At 48.6% G+C, this 17742-nt stretch overlaps 1 protein-coding gene across 1 annotated transcript in view; it reads right to left on the bottom strand.

The window, feature by feature from the left end:
* arhgap20b (Rho GTPase activating protein 20b) overlaps positions 1-17742 on the bottom strand; it is a 181622-nt gene that overhangs the window by 51324 nt on the left and 112556 nt on the right. The window contains exon 6 of the mRNA XM_070882683.1: positions 4183-4267. Coding sequence (XP_070738784.1) covers positions 4183-4267 — 85 coding nt within the window. The remainder of the gene's footprint in view (positions 1-4182; positions 4268-17742) is intronic.

Below are 17742 nucleotides of genomic sequence, written 5' to 3'. Positions count from 1 at the left end.
GACCCCGCTGCCGATCGGTGCCCCTGACAGATTTTGCTGTTGGTGCACTCTCTGTAGCATGGCGGCCCGGCTGCCCTTAAAGGGGAGGGCGCACTGCCGCGGCCGCCATGTTATATTATTTTGTCCGCCGACTGCCAGGTCGGAGCCAATAATCATGCCCCCTCTTGGGTGCCAGGCCATTGGGCCTGGCCGAAACCCTCCCTGGTGGCCCAGTGGACCTAACTTAAAAGTATGCAGAGCTCGCAGCAGCCCTCCCCTTTAACTGAAGGAGAGAGACGTTGTGATACGTCAGCGTGACGCGGTACGTTCGCGTCGCGGTGATGACTGGTCGGGGCGGTGGACCTGCTGCAAGGGCACTTCGGCCCCGAGCCAAAAGAAACCTCAAAGTGCCGAATATCAACATGGGTTGCAGCGGAGAAAAACGTCAAAAACACGGAGGGTGCGTCCCGTTTCAGGCAGAGGTCCATTTCTACCACTTAAACTCCAGCTTCACTAGAGCACCAATTTGGCATTTTTACACTAGCCGCCTAATGGCTTCTCTTGACGGGAATTGTTAATTTAAGACTTAATGTTATGAAATTCCAGCGTGGAACCGTGCCTGCTGGGAATGCACATGGAGAATTTGGGCTTGTGCACCCCCCCTTCACCCTCCCACAGTTCTCCATCTAATGATTTTAATGAACAGAAACTCATGGGGACTATACACTCAAGTTCATATAGAAACATAGAAACATAGAAAAATAGGTGCAGGAGTAGGCCATTCGGCCCTTCTAGCCTGCACCGCCATTCAATGAGTTCATGGCTGAACATGCAAATTCAGTACCCCATTCCTGCTTTCTCGCCATACCCCTTGATCCCCCGAGTAGTAAGGACTTCATCTAACTCCCTTTTGGATATATTTAGTGAATTGGCCTCAACTACTTTCTGTGGTAGAGAATTCCACAGGTTCACCACTCTCTGAGTGAAGAAGTTTCTCCTCATCTCGGTCCTAAATGGCTTACCCTTTATCCTTAGACTGTGACCCCTGGTTCTGGACTTCCCCAACATTGGGAACATTCTTCCTGCATCTAACCTGTCTAAACCCGTCAGAATTTTAAACGTTTCTATGAGGTCCCCTCTCATTCTTCTGAACTCCAATGAATACAAGCCCAGTTGATTCAGTCTTTCTTGATATGTCAGTCCCACCATCCCGGGAATCAGTCTGGTAAACCTTCGCTGCACTCCCTCAATAGCAAGAATGTCCTTCCTCAGGTTAGGAGACCAAAACTGTACACAATACTCCAGGTGTGGCCTCACCAAGGCCCTGTACAACTGTAGCAACACCTCCCTGCCCCTGTACTCAAATCCCCTCGCTATGAAGGCCAACATGCCATTTGCTTTCTTAACCGCCTGCTGTACTTGCATGCCAACCTTCAATAACTGATGTACCATGGCACCCAGGTCTCGTTGCACCTCCCCTTTTCCTAATCTGTCACCATTCAGATAATAGTTTGTCTCTCTGTTTTTACCACCAAAGTGGATAACCTCACATTTATCCACATTATACTTCATCTGCCATGCATTTGCCCACTCACCTAACCTATCCAAGTCACTCTGCAGCCTCATAGCATCCTCCTCGCAGCTCACACTGCCACCCAACTTAGTGTCACCCGCAAATTTGGAGATACTACATTTAATCCCCTCGTCTAAATCATTAATGTACAGTGTAAACAGCTGAGGCCCCAGCACAGAACCTTGCGGTACCCCACTAGTCACTGCCTGCCATTCTGAAAAGTACCCATTTACTCCTACTCTTTGCTTCCTGTCTGACAACCAGTTCTCAATCCATGTCAGCACACTACCCCCAATCCCATGTGCTTTAACTTTGCACATTAATCTCTTGTGTGGGACCTTGTTGAAAACCTTCTGAAAGTCCAAATATACCACATCAACTGGTTCTCCCTTGTCCACTCTACTGGAAGCATCCTCAAAAAATTCCAGAAGATTTGTCAAGCATGATTTCCCTTTCACAAATCCATGCTGACTTGGACCTATCATGTCACCTCTTTCCAAATGCGCTGCTATGACATCCTTACTAATTGATTCCATCATTTTACCCACTACTGATGTCAGGCTGACCGGTCTATAATTCCCTGTTTTCTCTCTCCCACCTTTTTTAAAAAGTGGGGTTACATTGGCTACCCTCCACTCGATAGGAACTGATCCAGAGTCAATGGAATGTTAGAAAATGACTGTCACAGTAAGTACTCCTGTCACTCAAGACTCTGAACTGGGAGTGAAATTTCATTAAACTACCACTTTCGTGCTGAATTAAACTGTGCACATGCCTAGTAGGAACTGGATTGCATTTGCCAAAGTTCATTTTGCATAGGACCATTATAGTCAGCAGGCTCTGCTCTCCCCTTGAAGGCATTGTATTTGCTGGTGCATGTCCTATAGATCCAGTAGTGTTTGGGAGGGCACTGGCAGCCTCTGGTACGCCGCTGAAACTTTTGAGTGCCGATGTGGCTTAGGGATAGGATTGGGTTCACCGCTGATGCTCCTGACCTGACCTGCTGATCTTGGCTCCTGTATGAAAAGTGACCATTTATGAGGTACCGGAAGGCTGTCAGTTAAATATATGATTAGGTGGGGCCAAGATACTTACAGGACTGTGGACTGGATTTGATCCCAGATCCCAGAAATGAATGGCCAGTGTCCGATCAATGCCAATGAGCTGACCCAGACATGAAGTGATGAAGCCTCAGTGGTGGAAAACTTTGGGAACCATGGGCTGGATTTTTACTCGGAGGCGGGGAGGAAGCGGGGTGGGCAGCTGAATTGAGGTCTGGAAAACCGGAAGGACAGGTTTCCCTCCGAATTTAATGGCAGGACCCGATTAACATTTCCTTTCTCTGTTTCCGGGCCGCAGCCAGCCAGACTGAGAAGCTGGCTGTCTTGTTGGGCTGGTAGGCCTTTGGCACAAGGCCACAACCAGGGAGCGGAGAGGAGGGACAGAGGGATCAGAGGCCGGCGGGGTGTTGGAGATCGGAGGCTGGGCCAGGCTGGGGGTTAGGGGTGGGGGTGGGTGGGGGGGGGGGAGAGGCGGATGAAGGTCAGATATCGGAGTCTTGAGGGATCGGAGACCTCGGGGGTGAGATCAGAGGGCAATTGAAAGGGTTGGGAGAGGGGGTCCTATCACAGGGGTTTGGCGAGGCAGGTGTGCTGGATCCAGCAGGTAAGTGGATAGGCACTTCCCAAGGTCTGGGAAATCCTGCTGGCCGGAGTTAAATTTGAAATTGCAGATCAATATGAGGCTCTCAGCCTTATTATTAGATTTAAATTGTCAAACCGCCTCCTGGGAGCAGGTTGGCTACCTGCCCCCGTCCCACCTCCGTTGAAACCGAAAATGGGCGGGTGAAGGCAAGATTCAGATTTTTAACACTTTAACCTCCCACGCAACCTAACCTGCCCATTTTGGGCGGTTAACCCCTTTCCCCAGCACAGGTACAAACTCACCTGGGCCACCTAAGCATGCTACACTTACCACATTTTTCTGATTTTTTTTTTTTTGTGCATCATTTTCTTTAACTATTCCTATTTCTGAGAATCTGCACATATTTCGACCTAAGAACTCTTCCCCTCACCACCCCCTGGTGGATAAACACACTGCCTAAGCTTAGCACTAGTACTCTGTACACTAATTTCTGTGCTGAGTTAGCTGATCTCAGCTGTAGGGGCAGCAGCAGGGGAAGCTACAATTGGCCTCAGTATCCCAGGTTAAGGAGATTAAAAAAAATAAGCCAAGTCTCCGACCTCCGACCTCCGACCTCCGATCACTAGCCACTGCCTCGTTGTAAAGTGCACATGCAGATACCCAGCAAGAACGGGATCAGCCTCAGCCATGATGTCACACAGCCTCCCACCATTCACTGTGTAGACCCATACATCACAACTGGCCGCTTGGGTAAGTTGTTAGTAGCTGTGGAACCGTGCTACAACAAGCAGTGTCTCCAGGAAACAAGGGGAGACAATTGGAAAGAAAACAAATGATGGTTTACAGCATCCTTTAAAGCTTTTTCCAAACATAAGCCATTTATCTACATTTAGCAATACCCTCAAAACATTCTAAACCCCAACAAACCCAATGTTTCTTTTTATTTGTGTTTTTTATAGATACAGCATAGAAGTGACAATACATACTGAGGCGTCACTCTGTGTTGTCATCACTAGCATTTTCATAGATATTTTCTTTGGATGTTCATCCTGCTTCATCTCTTTGATTTGCCTGTACACAGATCAAACAGCCATGATTAGTATCTCTCCACATAAACTGCTAAGAACAAGCTGACATCTGTGAACAATCTGTTTTTATCTTGATCGATCAAAGAAGGACTGAAAGTGTTCCACAGGTAAAAAAAAAACATTTTTTTCAATTAAGTAATTGTTTCTTCTAACTTTCTTCCCTCTCTTCCTCAAAGGGGTACAGTTTTATTGGTGGTGGACATTCTCCAGTACCTTGACCAAGTAGCCATTCTTCATGTGTCAGCCAGCAGGCCATTTTACTCTGTCATTGGGCAAAGCTCCATCCTCTGATTATCAGATGTTCACATGAGCTTTCCAGTACAAGTCCTTGGAATCCAAGAAGGAACAGGAACCCTGGCTGATATTTCGTCTCCTTAGCCCTAGTCTAGCGCCAAATGTGCTTCAGCGGAGATCATTGCAGATCAGGGATCATACCTGAGACCTTCCTGGCCTAACAAATGATGGAGCTTTAAAAATACACTAAATACAAAGGGGCCAAAATTGCCCACTGCTGGAAACATAGTGCACCTATCCTGTTTCAGCTGTTTTTACCAGCGCGGTTGATGCGGTGGACTCTTGAGCGAAATTCGGCTCTTTGGCTTTTTTTCCCCAGCAGCTTGGAAGTCAGTCATAAAGGGGGCGGATGGGCAGTGGTGAGCGGAAGTTCGCACACTAGAGGGGCAGAAGTTGGGGGCGGGCGGACTGTCCTCTGCTGTCATTCATCAGCGTAGGGCGTTACCACGTCGCTCCCCTTCACTTAAAGGGGAGAGCCGCTGCCATTATTTAAGTTAGGGCCACTGGGCCACCAGGAAGGTTTTCAGCCGGGCCAGCAGCCTGGCACCCAAGAGGGGGGCCGAAGCCGGGGGCATAACTGCCAGCAAAAATAAGGCGGCGACACAACAGTAGGCAGTAGGCCCTCCCTTTTAATGACAGCCGCATCACCATTTTGAGCACATTCCAAGCACAAGTGCACCGGCAGAAAAAGCTGCCGGTGGCATTGAGCGGTAGGAGCAAGATTTTCCCGGCGGAATTTCACAATCGGGTGGGGGGGGGGGGGGGGGCGGGGAACATTGGAGGTGCGTGCTCTGATGATGCACTTAGGATGGATCGGCAGCAGCGGATTGGTGGGGGGGGGGGGGCGGGTCACCGCCGGGATACCGCAGGAGTGGAATTTCCAAAATGGTGGCCATTCCACGAAAAATTGGCGGCCATTGCACTCCGCAGCATGGCCGCCGATTTCTGACAGTAACAGGCCTAAAGGCAAGGGGAAATTCCGGCCCCAAAGAGTGAAGAGAATTCTCGTTACATTGATCACAGCTCACTTTTTAAATTTTTGAACTTGATTCTCTGTTACTTCATAATGTTATTGTGGTGTTCCTGCACCTTACTACAAACTCACATGAGACATGTGCTGCAGACACAGTCACTACGTGACCTTAACCTTTATTCCCAGGACCAAGGAGTGCTGATCCTGGGTGGAACCTCCCCTTTTATACCTGGAAACCCAAGTGAGGAGTGTCTCCCACAAGTTCACTCCCTGTGGTCAGGGTGTGCATTTCTAGGGTATAAGTACAGTGTACAGGAGTTGCATGAAGGTTACAGTTGCATGAAGGTTACTGTTGCATGATGGTTACATACATGACATCACCTCCCCCCTTACGTCTTTTTGTGTCAAAGGTTAAGTCTTTCAGGTGGTCGACGCTCTCTCGTGGAGCGTTGCAGTTGAAGCTCTGGTGGTTGAGCCTTGGCATGCGTCTCTGTCACCTGAGGTGATTCCAGCCTGTCCGGGCTGGCCGCAGCGAATGTGCATGCTGAGGACTGTCCTTGCTGCTCGTCCATTGGCAGTGGTGTGGGTGACATCTCTTGCTCTTCTTCAGGTTCCTCCGTGTCTATACTGAACCTTTTCTTTACTTGATCCAAGTGTTTGCGGCATATCGGCCCATTGTTTAGTCTGACCACGATGACCCTATTCCCTTCTTTGCCAATTACTGTACCCTCAAGCCACATGGGTCCCAAAGCATGGTTAAGAACAAATACCGGGTCATCAATTTCTATATACCTCCCCCTTGAGTTTCGATCATGGAACTCGGTTTGGGACTGGCGCTTGCCCTCAACAATGTCTGCCAGGGCTGGGTGAATGAGGGACAGCTGCGTTTTAAGTGTGCGTTTCATGAGGAGTTCCACTGGCGGGACTCCCGTGAGCGAGTGCGGGCGGGACCTGAAGGCCAGCAGGAGACACGATAGGCGGTATTGAAGAGAGGGTCTTTGGATGCGTAGCATGCCCTGTTTTATGACTTGGACCGCCCGTTCCGCCTGGCCATTGGAAGCCGGCTTGAACAGTGCTGTTCGGACGTGTTTGATACCATTGCCTGACATAAACTCCTGGAATTCATGGCTGGTGAAACACGGACCATTGTCGCTGACCAGGATGTCCAGCAAGCCGTGGGTCGCGAAAACCGTATGCAGACTCTCCACGGTGATGGATGTTGTGCACGAGTTTAATATGATGCACTCGATCCATTTCAAGTATGCATCGACAACGATCAGGAACATTTTCCCCATGAACAGGCCCGCATAGTCTACGTGAATACGTGACCATGGCCTGGTGGGCCAGGGCCACGGGCTGAGTGGGGCCTCCTTGGGGGCATTGCCCAGCTGGGCACATGTCATGTACCTGCGAACCCAGTGTTCCAGGTCTGAGTCAATCCCCGGCCACCATACATGTGACCAGGCAATGGTCTTCATTAACACGATGCCAGGGTGCTCGCTGTGGAGTTCCCTGATGAACTCTTCCCTTCCTTCCTGGGGCATGACTACCCGGCTACTCCATAGCAGGCAGTCGGCTTGGATGAAGAGCTCATCCATCCGTCTCTGAAATGGTCTGATTTCCTCAGGGCACGGCCCGTGTGCGGGTGCCCAGTCCCCAGTCAGAACACATTTCTTTATCATGGATATGAGGGGGTCTCTGTTGGTCCAGAGTTTGATTTGGCGGGCTGTGATGGGGGAGCCTGCGGTCTCAAAAGCCTCAACGGCCATGACCATCTCAGCGCTTTGCTCCGACGCCCCCTCAGTGGTGGCCAGTGGGAGCCTGCTGAGCGCGTCAGCGCAATTTTCGGTACCTGGCCGGTGCTGTATGGTGTAATCATACGCAGCCAGCGTGAGGACCCATCGCTGTATGCGAGCTGACGCATTGGCATTGACAGCCTTGCTGTCGGACAACAGGGATGTTAACGGCTTGTGGTCCGTTTCTAGCTCGAATCGTCTGCCGAAAAGGTACTGGTGCATCTTTTTCACACCATAAACACAAGCGAGTGCTTCCTTTTCGACCATGCCGTATCCACGCTCTGCCTGGGAGAGCGACCTGGAGGCATAAACCACCGGTTGGAGTCGGCCGTCATCATTACTCTGCTACAAAACACATCCAACCCCATAGGATGACGCATCGCATGTTAAGACCAGTTTTTTTACAGGGGTCATACAAAGTCAACAGTTTGTTGGAACACAGCAGGTTCCTCGCCTTATTGAAAGCCCGTTCTTGACAGTCCCCCAAAGCCATTCACAACCTTTACGCAGGAGCATGTGTAACGGTTCCAACAATGTGCTTAAGTTTGGCAGAAAGTTCCCGAAATAGTTCGAAAGTCCCAGGAATGATCGCAACTCTGATGTGTTGCCGGGCCTGGGCGCCCGGCGGATTGCCTCCGTTTTTGATTCAGTGGGCTGGATCCCGTCTGCGGCAATCCTCCTGCCCAAAAACTCGACCTCTGGGGCCAAAAACACACACTTGACCTTTTTCAGTCGCAAGCCTACCCGGTCCAGTCGGTGTAGCACCTCCTCCAGGTTGTGGAGGTGTTTCTCGGTGTCTCGACCCGTTATTAGGATGTCGTCTTGGAATACGATTGTTCCAGGAATGGATTTGAGCAAGCTTTCCATGTTTCTCTGAAAGATGGCTGCCGCCGAACGAATGCCAAACGGACACCTGTTGTAGATAAATAAACCCTTGTGTGTCGTGATGGTGGTCAGAAGCTTGGATTCTTCAGCCAGTTCCTGAGTCATGTAGGCCGAAGTGAGGTCCAACTTGGTGAACAGCTTGCCACCTGCCAGCGTGGCAAAAAGGTCCTCTGCTCTCAGGAGCGGGTATTGGTCTTGCAGCGACACTCGGTTGATGGTGGCCTTGTAGTCGCCACAAATCCTGACCGAGCTATCTGCTTTAAGGACAGGAACGATGGGACTTGCCCAGTCGCTGAATTCAACGGCCGAAATTATGCCTTCTCTGAGCAGCCTGTCCAATTCACTTTCAATTTTCTCACGCATCACATATGGCACCGCTCTGGCTTTGTGGTGCACTGGTCTGGCGTCCGGAGTGATGCGTATCACTACTTTGGTGCCCTTGAACGTTCCGGGTTGAAACAGTGACCCGAATTTTTGTAGGACCCGTGAGCATGAACTTCGCTCCACAGCTGAAATGGCGTGAACATCCCCTCATTTCCAATTCATCTCGGCTAGCCAACTCTTCCCCAAAAGCGCGGGGCCATTTCCCGGGACGATCCAGAGTGGCAGCCGGTTCTGTGATCCATTATGTGTTACCACCAAGTTTGCACTGCCTAGCACTGGGATGATCTCTTTGGTGTATGTCCATAGCTGCGTGTCAATGCGTTCCAGTTTGGGCCTGCTAGCTCTGTGTGGCCATAGTCTCTCAAATTGTTGGGCGCTCATAAGTGACTGGCTAGCTCCTGTATCCAGCTCCATGCGCACCGGGATGCCATTCAATAAAACTTTCATCATGGGTGGCGTTTTAGTGTATGAGCTGTGGACATCAGTCACATGAACCCGCTGAACTTCAGCATCCATGGCTTTCCCCCAGGCATCATCCTGCATTGCAGACCCCTCGTCTGGTTCCTCTGTCTCGCAGATTAGCCTCGCTACAGCCTTTTTGCACATCCTGGTCAAGTGTCCACTGACATTACAAATCCTACAGGTATATTGCTGAAACCTGCAGCTTTTCGCAGTATGTCTACCCCCGCATCTCCAGCATGAGCTGAGATTGTTGTTAACAAAAGGACTGTTACCAAGCATTCCTCTCTGATTGCCCATTTAGTTGTTTCTAAGCACTCTGATGGTGGATGTTAATGGTCCCATCGCGGGACGCATTGTTCCTCGTGATGGCGTGAATTGCCGATCCCCTTTCCATTGTCCCTGTTGCGGGCCCACCCGAGAGTCTGTTGCTGCCTGGGCGGTTTCGAAATGCCCTTGCCTGCCTGCGGGGTCCCAAGCCGTGTTCACCATGTTAATTCCCTGGTCCATCACCACGTTGGGACCAGGGCTGCGTGCGTAAATTAGCTTGGTCTCCTCTTCCCCTGCCATGAAGGTCTGAGCTATCAATGCCGCCCCTTCTAAAGTCAAGTCCTTGGTTTCTATGAGCTTCCTGAAAATCCCGGCATGATTAATGCCCTCAATGAAGAAATCCCTTAACATCTCCCCCCTGCAGGCGTCTGTGAACTTAGAGACTGGCCAAGCGCCGCGGGTCCGCAACGAAGTCCGAGATGTTTTGCCTCTCCCGACGCCGGTGTGTGTAGAACCGGTGCCGGGCCGTGTGTACGCTACTTGCCGGTTTGAGATGCTCACTGATCAGCTGGCTGAGCTCTTCAAAGGACTTGTCCGCTGGCTTTTGGGGTGCGAGCAGGTCTTTCATCAGCGCACACGTCTGTGGACCACAGCTGGTCAGTAGATGTGCCCTCCGCTTGTCAGCCGTTGCCGCTCCCAGCCAGTCCTTCGTGACAAAGCTCTGCTAGAGTCTCTCCATGAAGTCATCCCAGTCCTCAGCCACACAGTAATGTTCCTCTGTGCTCCCGGTGGCCATCCTCATGGTTCGGTGATTCCCGTTTCTCGTCGCCAAATGTGGTGTCCCTGCACCTTACTACAAACTCACACGAGGCATGTACCACAGATACAGTCACTCTGTGACCTTCACCTTTGTTGCCAGGACCAAGAAGTGCTGACCCTGGGTGGGACCTCCCCTTTTACACCTGGAAACCCAGGTGAGGAGTGTCTTCCACAAGTTCACCCCCTGTGGTCAGAGTGTGCATTTCTAGAGTATAAGTACAGTGTACAGGAGTTGCATGAAGGTTACAGTTACATGATGGTTACATACATGACAGTTATAATGCAGCATTTACCAACATGGTACTGACAGTATTTGAGCACAAATTTATTCTTTTATAAACAGGATCATAAGTGGCAGAATAATATGTCGCATTGATATTATTAAAAGTATTTATGGTGCGTGATAGCTCTAGACTGAATTCTTGGCCCGTTATGACACTCTACACAGACTATAACAGTGACCGTATTTCAAAAGTAATTAACTGTTTGTGATGTGATTTGGGAAATTCTGCATGATGTAAATTAAATGTATTTTTTTAATGTAGCAGCATAGGTTATTTAAGGGGTGCGTGTCCTACTTTGTTGCAGTAATGCATCGCTGGCCCGTAAGATTCATCTCACCCAATCTGATGGATAGGCTGAGCTGAATAATCTGGGGAATTTATTTAAAGGTGTGCAGATTCAACATTTGTCCCATGTTGTAGGTTTTTGGCCACTATGGTGACTGCAATCAACATTCTACCAGCACTGGACTTTGCAGAGAAGGAGCATTATTGCTGTTGGGGAGGGTTTAAACAAGTTGATAAGGGGATGAGCACCACGGTATAGCATTAGAAAGGAGAAACAAAATGCACAAAGGATTGGGAGTGATGGATAGCACTAAAGCAAGAAATAGTAAGGTCTTAGGTGGGGTCAGACTAAGAGAGAACACAAGATGGTCTGAGATAGGTTTACAGTGTATGTATGTGAACGTACTAAGCATGGTAAATATGGTTGGTGAGCTGCAGGTGCAAATAGCCACATGAGAATATGATGTCATGGCTCAAAAAAGGGGAGGATTGGGTATTAAATATTCCTGGATATAGGGTGTTCAGGAAAGATAGGAAAGGAAAGATAGGAGGTAGTGTGGCAGTATTGGTTAAGGAGAATGTTAGTGATGTAGAGAGAGGATATCCTGGAGGGGTCAAGGAGAGAATCTATATGGCAAGAGTTAAGAAATAATAGAGGTGCCACTACACTACTAGGTGTATTCTATAGGCCATCAACTAGTGGGAAACATATGATGGAACAAATTTGCAGAGAAGTTACAGAGAGATGCAAGAGCTATAGAGTAGTGATAATGGGGGACTTCAACTTACCTAATATAAACTGGGATAATAGTGTAAAGGGTAGGGAGGGGGAAGAAATCCTATTCAGGAGAACTTTCTTGATCAGTATGTTTCCAACCCAACGAGAAAGGAGGCATTGCTGTATCTGGTTCTATGGAATGAGGTAGGTCAAGTGGAACAAGCGCCTTCAGTGTGCCAGTGCAGCCTTTGGTCATCTCAGGAAGACAGTGTTCGAAGACCAGGATCTCAAACCTAGCACCAAGCTCATGGTCTACAGAGCAGTAGTGATACCTGCCCTCCTATATGCCTCAGAGACATGGACTATGTACAGTAGGCACCTCAAAGCACTGGAGAAGTACCACCAACGCTGCCTCCGCAAAATCCTGTAAATCCATTGGCAGGATAGGTGCACCAACGTCAGTGTTCTCTCTCAGGCCAACATCCTCAGCATTGAAGCATTGACCACGCTCAACCAGCCACATTGGATAGGCCACGTTGTCCACATGCCCGATACTAGACTCCCGAAACCAGCGCTCTACTCCAAGCCCCAGGAGGGCAGAGAAAATGCTTCAAGGATACCCTCAAATCCTCCTTGAAAAAGTGCAACATCCCCATTGACGCCTGGGAATCCCTGGCCCAAGACCGCTCAAAGTGGAGGAGAAGCGTTCAAGAAGGCGCCGAACACTTTGAGCCTCTTCGTCAGGAGCACACGGAGGCCAAGTACAAACAACAGAAGGAGCGTATGACAAACCAAGCACCTCACCCACAACCTGCCCCACCTGTGACAGAGACTGTAGATCCCGCATTGGTCTCATCAATCACCTTAGAACTCATTTTAGTGTGGAAGCAAGTCATCCTCGACTCCGGGGGACTGCCTAAGCAGAAGAAGAGTAGGTGAACATTTAGGGAACAGTGATCATAGTATCATAAGGTTTGGATTAGCTATGGAAAAGGACAGAGAGCAATCTAGAGTAAAAATACAATTGGAGGAAGGCAAATTTCAGTGGGATGAGAACAGATCTGGCCTGGATAAATTGGAATCAAAGATTGGCAGGCAAAACTGTAGTGGAACAATGGGCTGCCTTTAAAGAGGAAATAGTTTGGGTACAGTCGAGTTACATTCCCACTGGGGTAAAGGTAGGGAAACTAAAGTCAGAGCTCCCAGGATGAACAAAATAGATAGAGTAAGATGAAGCAGAAAAAGAGCACATATGGCAGATGTCACATTGAGAATACATCTGAGAATCAGGCAAAATGTAGAAAGTTCAGAGGAGAAGTGAAAAATAAAATAAGAGGGGCAGAGAGGGTATGAGAATAGAATGGCAGCTAACGTAAAAGTTAATCCAAAAGTCTTCTATAGGCATATAAATAATAAACGGGTAGTAAGAGGAGGGGTGGGGCCGATTAGGGACCAAATAGGAGACCTATGCATGAAGGCAGAGGGTATAGCTGAGGTACTAAATGAGTACTTTGCATCGGTCTTCACCAAAGGCATAGTAAAGGAGGAGGTAGAGGAGATACTGAATGAGATAAGAATTGATAAAGACAAGGTAAATAATCACTAGGACTGGATGGGATGCATCTTAGGACGCTGAGGGAAGTGAGAGAAGAAATCACGGAGGTACTGGCCATAATTGTCCAATCCTCCTTAGAAACGGGGGTGGTACCAGAGGACTGGAGAATGGCAAATGTTTCATCCTTGTTCAATAAAAGTGTGTAAAGATAAACCCAGCAACTATAAGTCGGTTAGTTTTATCTCTGTAGCAGGCAAGCTTTTAGAAACAATAATCAGGGACAAAATTAACAGTCGCTTGGACGTGTGGATTAATTAAGGAAAGCCAGCATGGATTTGTTAAAGGCAAATCGTGTTTAACAAACTTGCTCGAGTTTTTTGATGAGGTATTAGAGAGGGTTGATGAGTGAAATCCAGTTGACGTGGTGTACATGAACTTTCAAAAGGCTTTGAGAGTCCTCAACATTGACGCCGATCACCATGAAGTCTTACGGCTTCAGGTCAAGCATGGTTAAGGAAACCTCCTGCTGATTACCTACCGCCGTCCATCAGCTGATGAATTAGTACTCCTCCATGTTGAACACCACTTGAAAGAAGCACTGAGAGTAGCAAGAGCACAGAAGGTACTCTGGGTGGGGGACTTCAATGTCCATCATCAAGAGTGTCTCAGTAGCACCAATACTGACCGAGCTGGCCGGGTCCTGAGGACATAGCTGCCAGACTTGGCCTGCAGCAGGTGGTGAAAGAACCAACAGGAGGGAAAAACCTACTTGATCTCATCCTCACCAATCTACCTGTCGCAGATGCATCTGTCCATGACATTACTGTTAGCAGTGATCAGCACACAGTCATTGTGGAGATAAAGTCCCGATTTCACACGGAGAACACTATCCATCGTGTTGTGTGACACTACCTCTTTGCTAAATGGGATAGATTCAGAACATATCTAGCAGCTCAAAACTGGGCATCCATGAGGCGAGCAGCAGCAGAATTGTATTCCACTACAATCTGTAACCTCATGGCCTGCATATCCCTCACTCTACCATTACCATCAAGCCTGGGGAACAAGCCTGGTTCAATGAAGAGTGTAGAAGAGCATGCTAGGAGCAGCATCAGGCATACCTGAAAATGCAACAGGAAGTTGCAACCCAGGACTACATGCACGCTAAACAGCGGAACAGCATGCTATAGACAAGACTAAGTGATCCTACGACCAACGGTCAGATTAAGGCCCAGTAGTCCTGCCACATACAGTCATTAAACAATTAACGGGAGGAGGAGGCTCCATGAATATCCCCATCCTCAATGATGGCGGAGCCCAGCACATGAGTGTAAAAGAAAAGACTGAAGTGTTTACAATCATCTTCAGCCAGAAGTGGATGATCCATATCGGCCTCCTCCTGAGGTCCCCACCAACACAGAAGCCAGTCTTCAGCCAATTCGATTCACTCCACGTGATATCAAGAAATGGCTGAATGCACTGGATACAGCAAAGGCTATGGGCCCTGACAACATCCCGGCTGTTGTGCTGAAGACGTGTGCTCCAGAACTAGCCGCACCTCTAGCCAAGCTGTTTCAGTACAGCTACAACACTGGCATCTACCCGACAATGTGGAAAACTGCCCAGGTATATCCTGTCCACAAAAAGCAGGACAAATCCAATCCGGCCAATTACCGCCCCATCAGTCTACTCTCAATCATCAGCAAAGTGATGGAAAGTGTCGTCAACAGTGCTATCAAGTGGCACTTACTCATCAATAACCTGCTCACTGATGCCCAGTTTGGGTTCTGCCATGACCACTTGGCTTCAGGCCTCATTACAGCCTTGGTCCAAACATGGATAAAAGAGCTGAATTCCAGAGGTGCGATGAGAGTGACAGGCCTTGCCATCAAGGTAGCATTTGACCCAGTGTGGCATCAAGGAGCTCTAGTAAAACTGCAGTCAATGGGAATTGGGAGGGAAAACTCTACACTAGTTGGAGTCATATCTAGCACAAAGGAAGTTGGTCGTGGTGGTTGCAGGCCAATCATCACAGCCCTAGGACATCACTGCAGGAGTTCTTAGGCCCAACAATCTTCAGTTGCTTCATCAATGACCTTCCATCATAAAGTCAGAAGTGGGGATGTTTGCTGATGACTGCACAGTGATCAGTTCCATTCACAACTCCTCAGATAATGGAGCAGTCCATGCCCGCTTACAGCAAGACCTGGACAACATTCAGGCTTGGGCTGATAAACGGCAAGTAACATTCGCGCCATACAAGTGCCAGGCAATGACTATCTCCAACAAGCGAGAGTCTAACCATCGCCCCTTAACATTCAACGGCATTACCATTGCTGAATCCCCCACCATCAACATCCTGGGAGTCATCATTACCAGAAACTTAACTGGACCAGCCACTTAAATACTGTGGTAACAAGAGCAGGTCAGAGGCTGGGTATTCTGCGGCAAGTGTCTCACTCACCTCCTGACTCCCCAAAGCCTTTCCACCATCTGCAAGGCACAAGTCAGGATTGTGATGGAATACTCTTCACTTGCTTGGTTGAGCGCAGCTCCAACAACACTCAAGCAGCTCACACCATCCAGGACAAAGCAGCCCGCTTGATTGGCACCACATCCACCACCTTAAACATCCACTCCCTCCACCATCAGTGTACCGTGGCTGCAGCGTGTACCATCTACAAGATGCACTGCAGCAACTCACCAAGCTTCTTCAGCAGCACCTCTCAAGCCCGCAACCTCTACCACCTAAAAGGACAAGGGCAACAAGCACATGGGGACACCACCACCGTCACGTTCCCCTCCAAGTCACACACCATTCTGATTTGGAAGCATATTGCCGTTCCTTCATTGTCGCTGGGTCAAAATCCTGGAACTCCCTCTTGAACAGCACTGTAGGAGTACCATCGCCACACGGACTGCAGCGGTTCAAGGAGATGGCTCACCACCACCTTCTCAAGGGCAATTACGGATGGGCAACAATGCTGGCCTTGCCAGTGATGCCCAGATCCTGTGATGAATTTAAAAAAAAATAGGCTTGCCAGCAAAGTTGAAGCCCATGAAATAAAAGGGACAGTGGCAGCATGGATACGAAATTGGCTAAGTGACAGGAAACAGTCGTGGTGAATGCTTTATGATTTTCCAAATGTCCTGCTACTGCTTCCTTAATAATGGACTCCAGCATTTTCCCAATGACAGATGATTGGCTAACTGGTTTATAGTTTTCTGCTTTCTGTCTCACTCCTTTTTTACATAGGGCCTTTTTTACATTTGCAGTTTTCCAATCCGTTGGGACCGCTCCAGAATCCAGGGAATTTTGGTAGATTGCAACCAATGCATCCACTATCTCTGCAGCCACTTCTATTAAGACCCTAGGATGCAGGCCTTCAGGTCCAGGGGACTTGTCCACCTTTAGTCCCATTATTTTACCGAGTATTTTTCTTTAATAGTTTTAATTTCCCCCTCCCTATGGCCCCTTTATTATCTATTATTGCTATGTTTTTAGTGTCTTCTACCGTGAAGACCGATACAAAATATTTGTTCAAAGTCTCTGCCATTTCCCTGTTCCCCATTATTAATTCCCCAGTCTCATCTTCTAGGGGACCAACGTTTACTTTAGGTACGCTCTTCCTTTTTACATACCTGTAGAAGCTCTTACTATCTGTTTTTGTATTTCTTGCTAGTTTACTCTCATAATCCATTTTCTCACTCTTTCTTATTTTTTTAGTCGTCCTTTGCCGTTTTTAAAAATTTCCCAATCCTCTGGCCTCCTAATAATCTTGGCAACATTGTATGCCATTGCTTTCAATTTGATACCATTGTTTATTTCCTTAGTTAGCTAGGGTTGGTTCTCCTTTCTCGTAAAGTATTTCCTTCTCACTGGAATATATTTTTGTTGAGAATTATGAAATATCTCCTTAAATGTCTGCCACTGCTTGTCAGCCAGTTTACACTTTAATCTATTTTCCCAATCCACTTTAGCCAACTCTGCTTTCATATCTTTGTAATCGCCTTTATTTAAGATCAGGGCACGGGTTTGAGACTCAACTTTCTCACCCTCGAACTGAATTTGAAGCAGGAGGCGGCTGTCAGTCATCAGTGTTGCGCTGATAACGTCATCATGTTGCCGCATCACTGCGTCTCTCCCCTTCACTTAAAGGAGAGAGCCTGCGTGATTTTTTTAAGTTCGGTCTACTGGGCCACCAGGGAAGGTTTCGGCCAGGCCAGCAGCCTGGCACCTAAGAGGGGGTGCCAGGCTGCCTGTTGGCGGCCCGGTCGAACCCGGAGGCATAATTGTTGGCCCGACTTGGCAGTCGGCCGACAAAAAAAAAACATGGCGGTAGCGGCAGTAGGTCGTCCCCTTTAATGGGAGCCGCACCACCATTTTATCAGGACTGGAAGCTCACTGGACTGGCACAAAAAGCTGCTTTTGGCTTCGCGCGGTGGGAGCAAGATTTTTTTCGGCAGAATTTCGCCATTGTGGGGGAACCTCGGTGGTGCGCGCTCTGATGACCCACTTAGGATAGATCGGCAGCAGCAGAGCGGTAGTGGGGGGAGCAGGTCACCACCGGGATACCGCAAGAGTGGAATTTTCAAAATGGTGACCGTTACATGAAAAAATCGGCGGCCATTGCACGAATACTTAATTAGCAGCAATATCAGCAATCCAGACTGGTCGACCAGTCACCGACTCCAAATGCCTTCCATGCAATGCCAGAGCTACACTGGCCCAGAAA

Source organism: Pristiophorus japonicus, chromosome 6 (assembly GCF_044704955.1).
Source record: "Pristiophorus japonicus isolate sPriJap1 chromosome 6, sPriJap1.hap1, whole genome shotgun sequence".
Taxonomy (NCBI): Eukaryota; Metazoa; Chordata; class Chondrichthyes; family Pristiophoridae; genus Pristiophorus; species Pristiophorus japonicus.
Note: the sequence above shows the minus strand (reverse complement) of the source record. Positions and strands in the feature narration are given on the sequence as shown.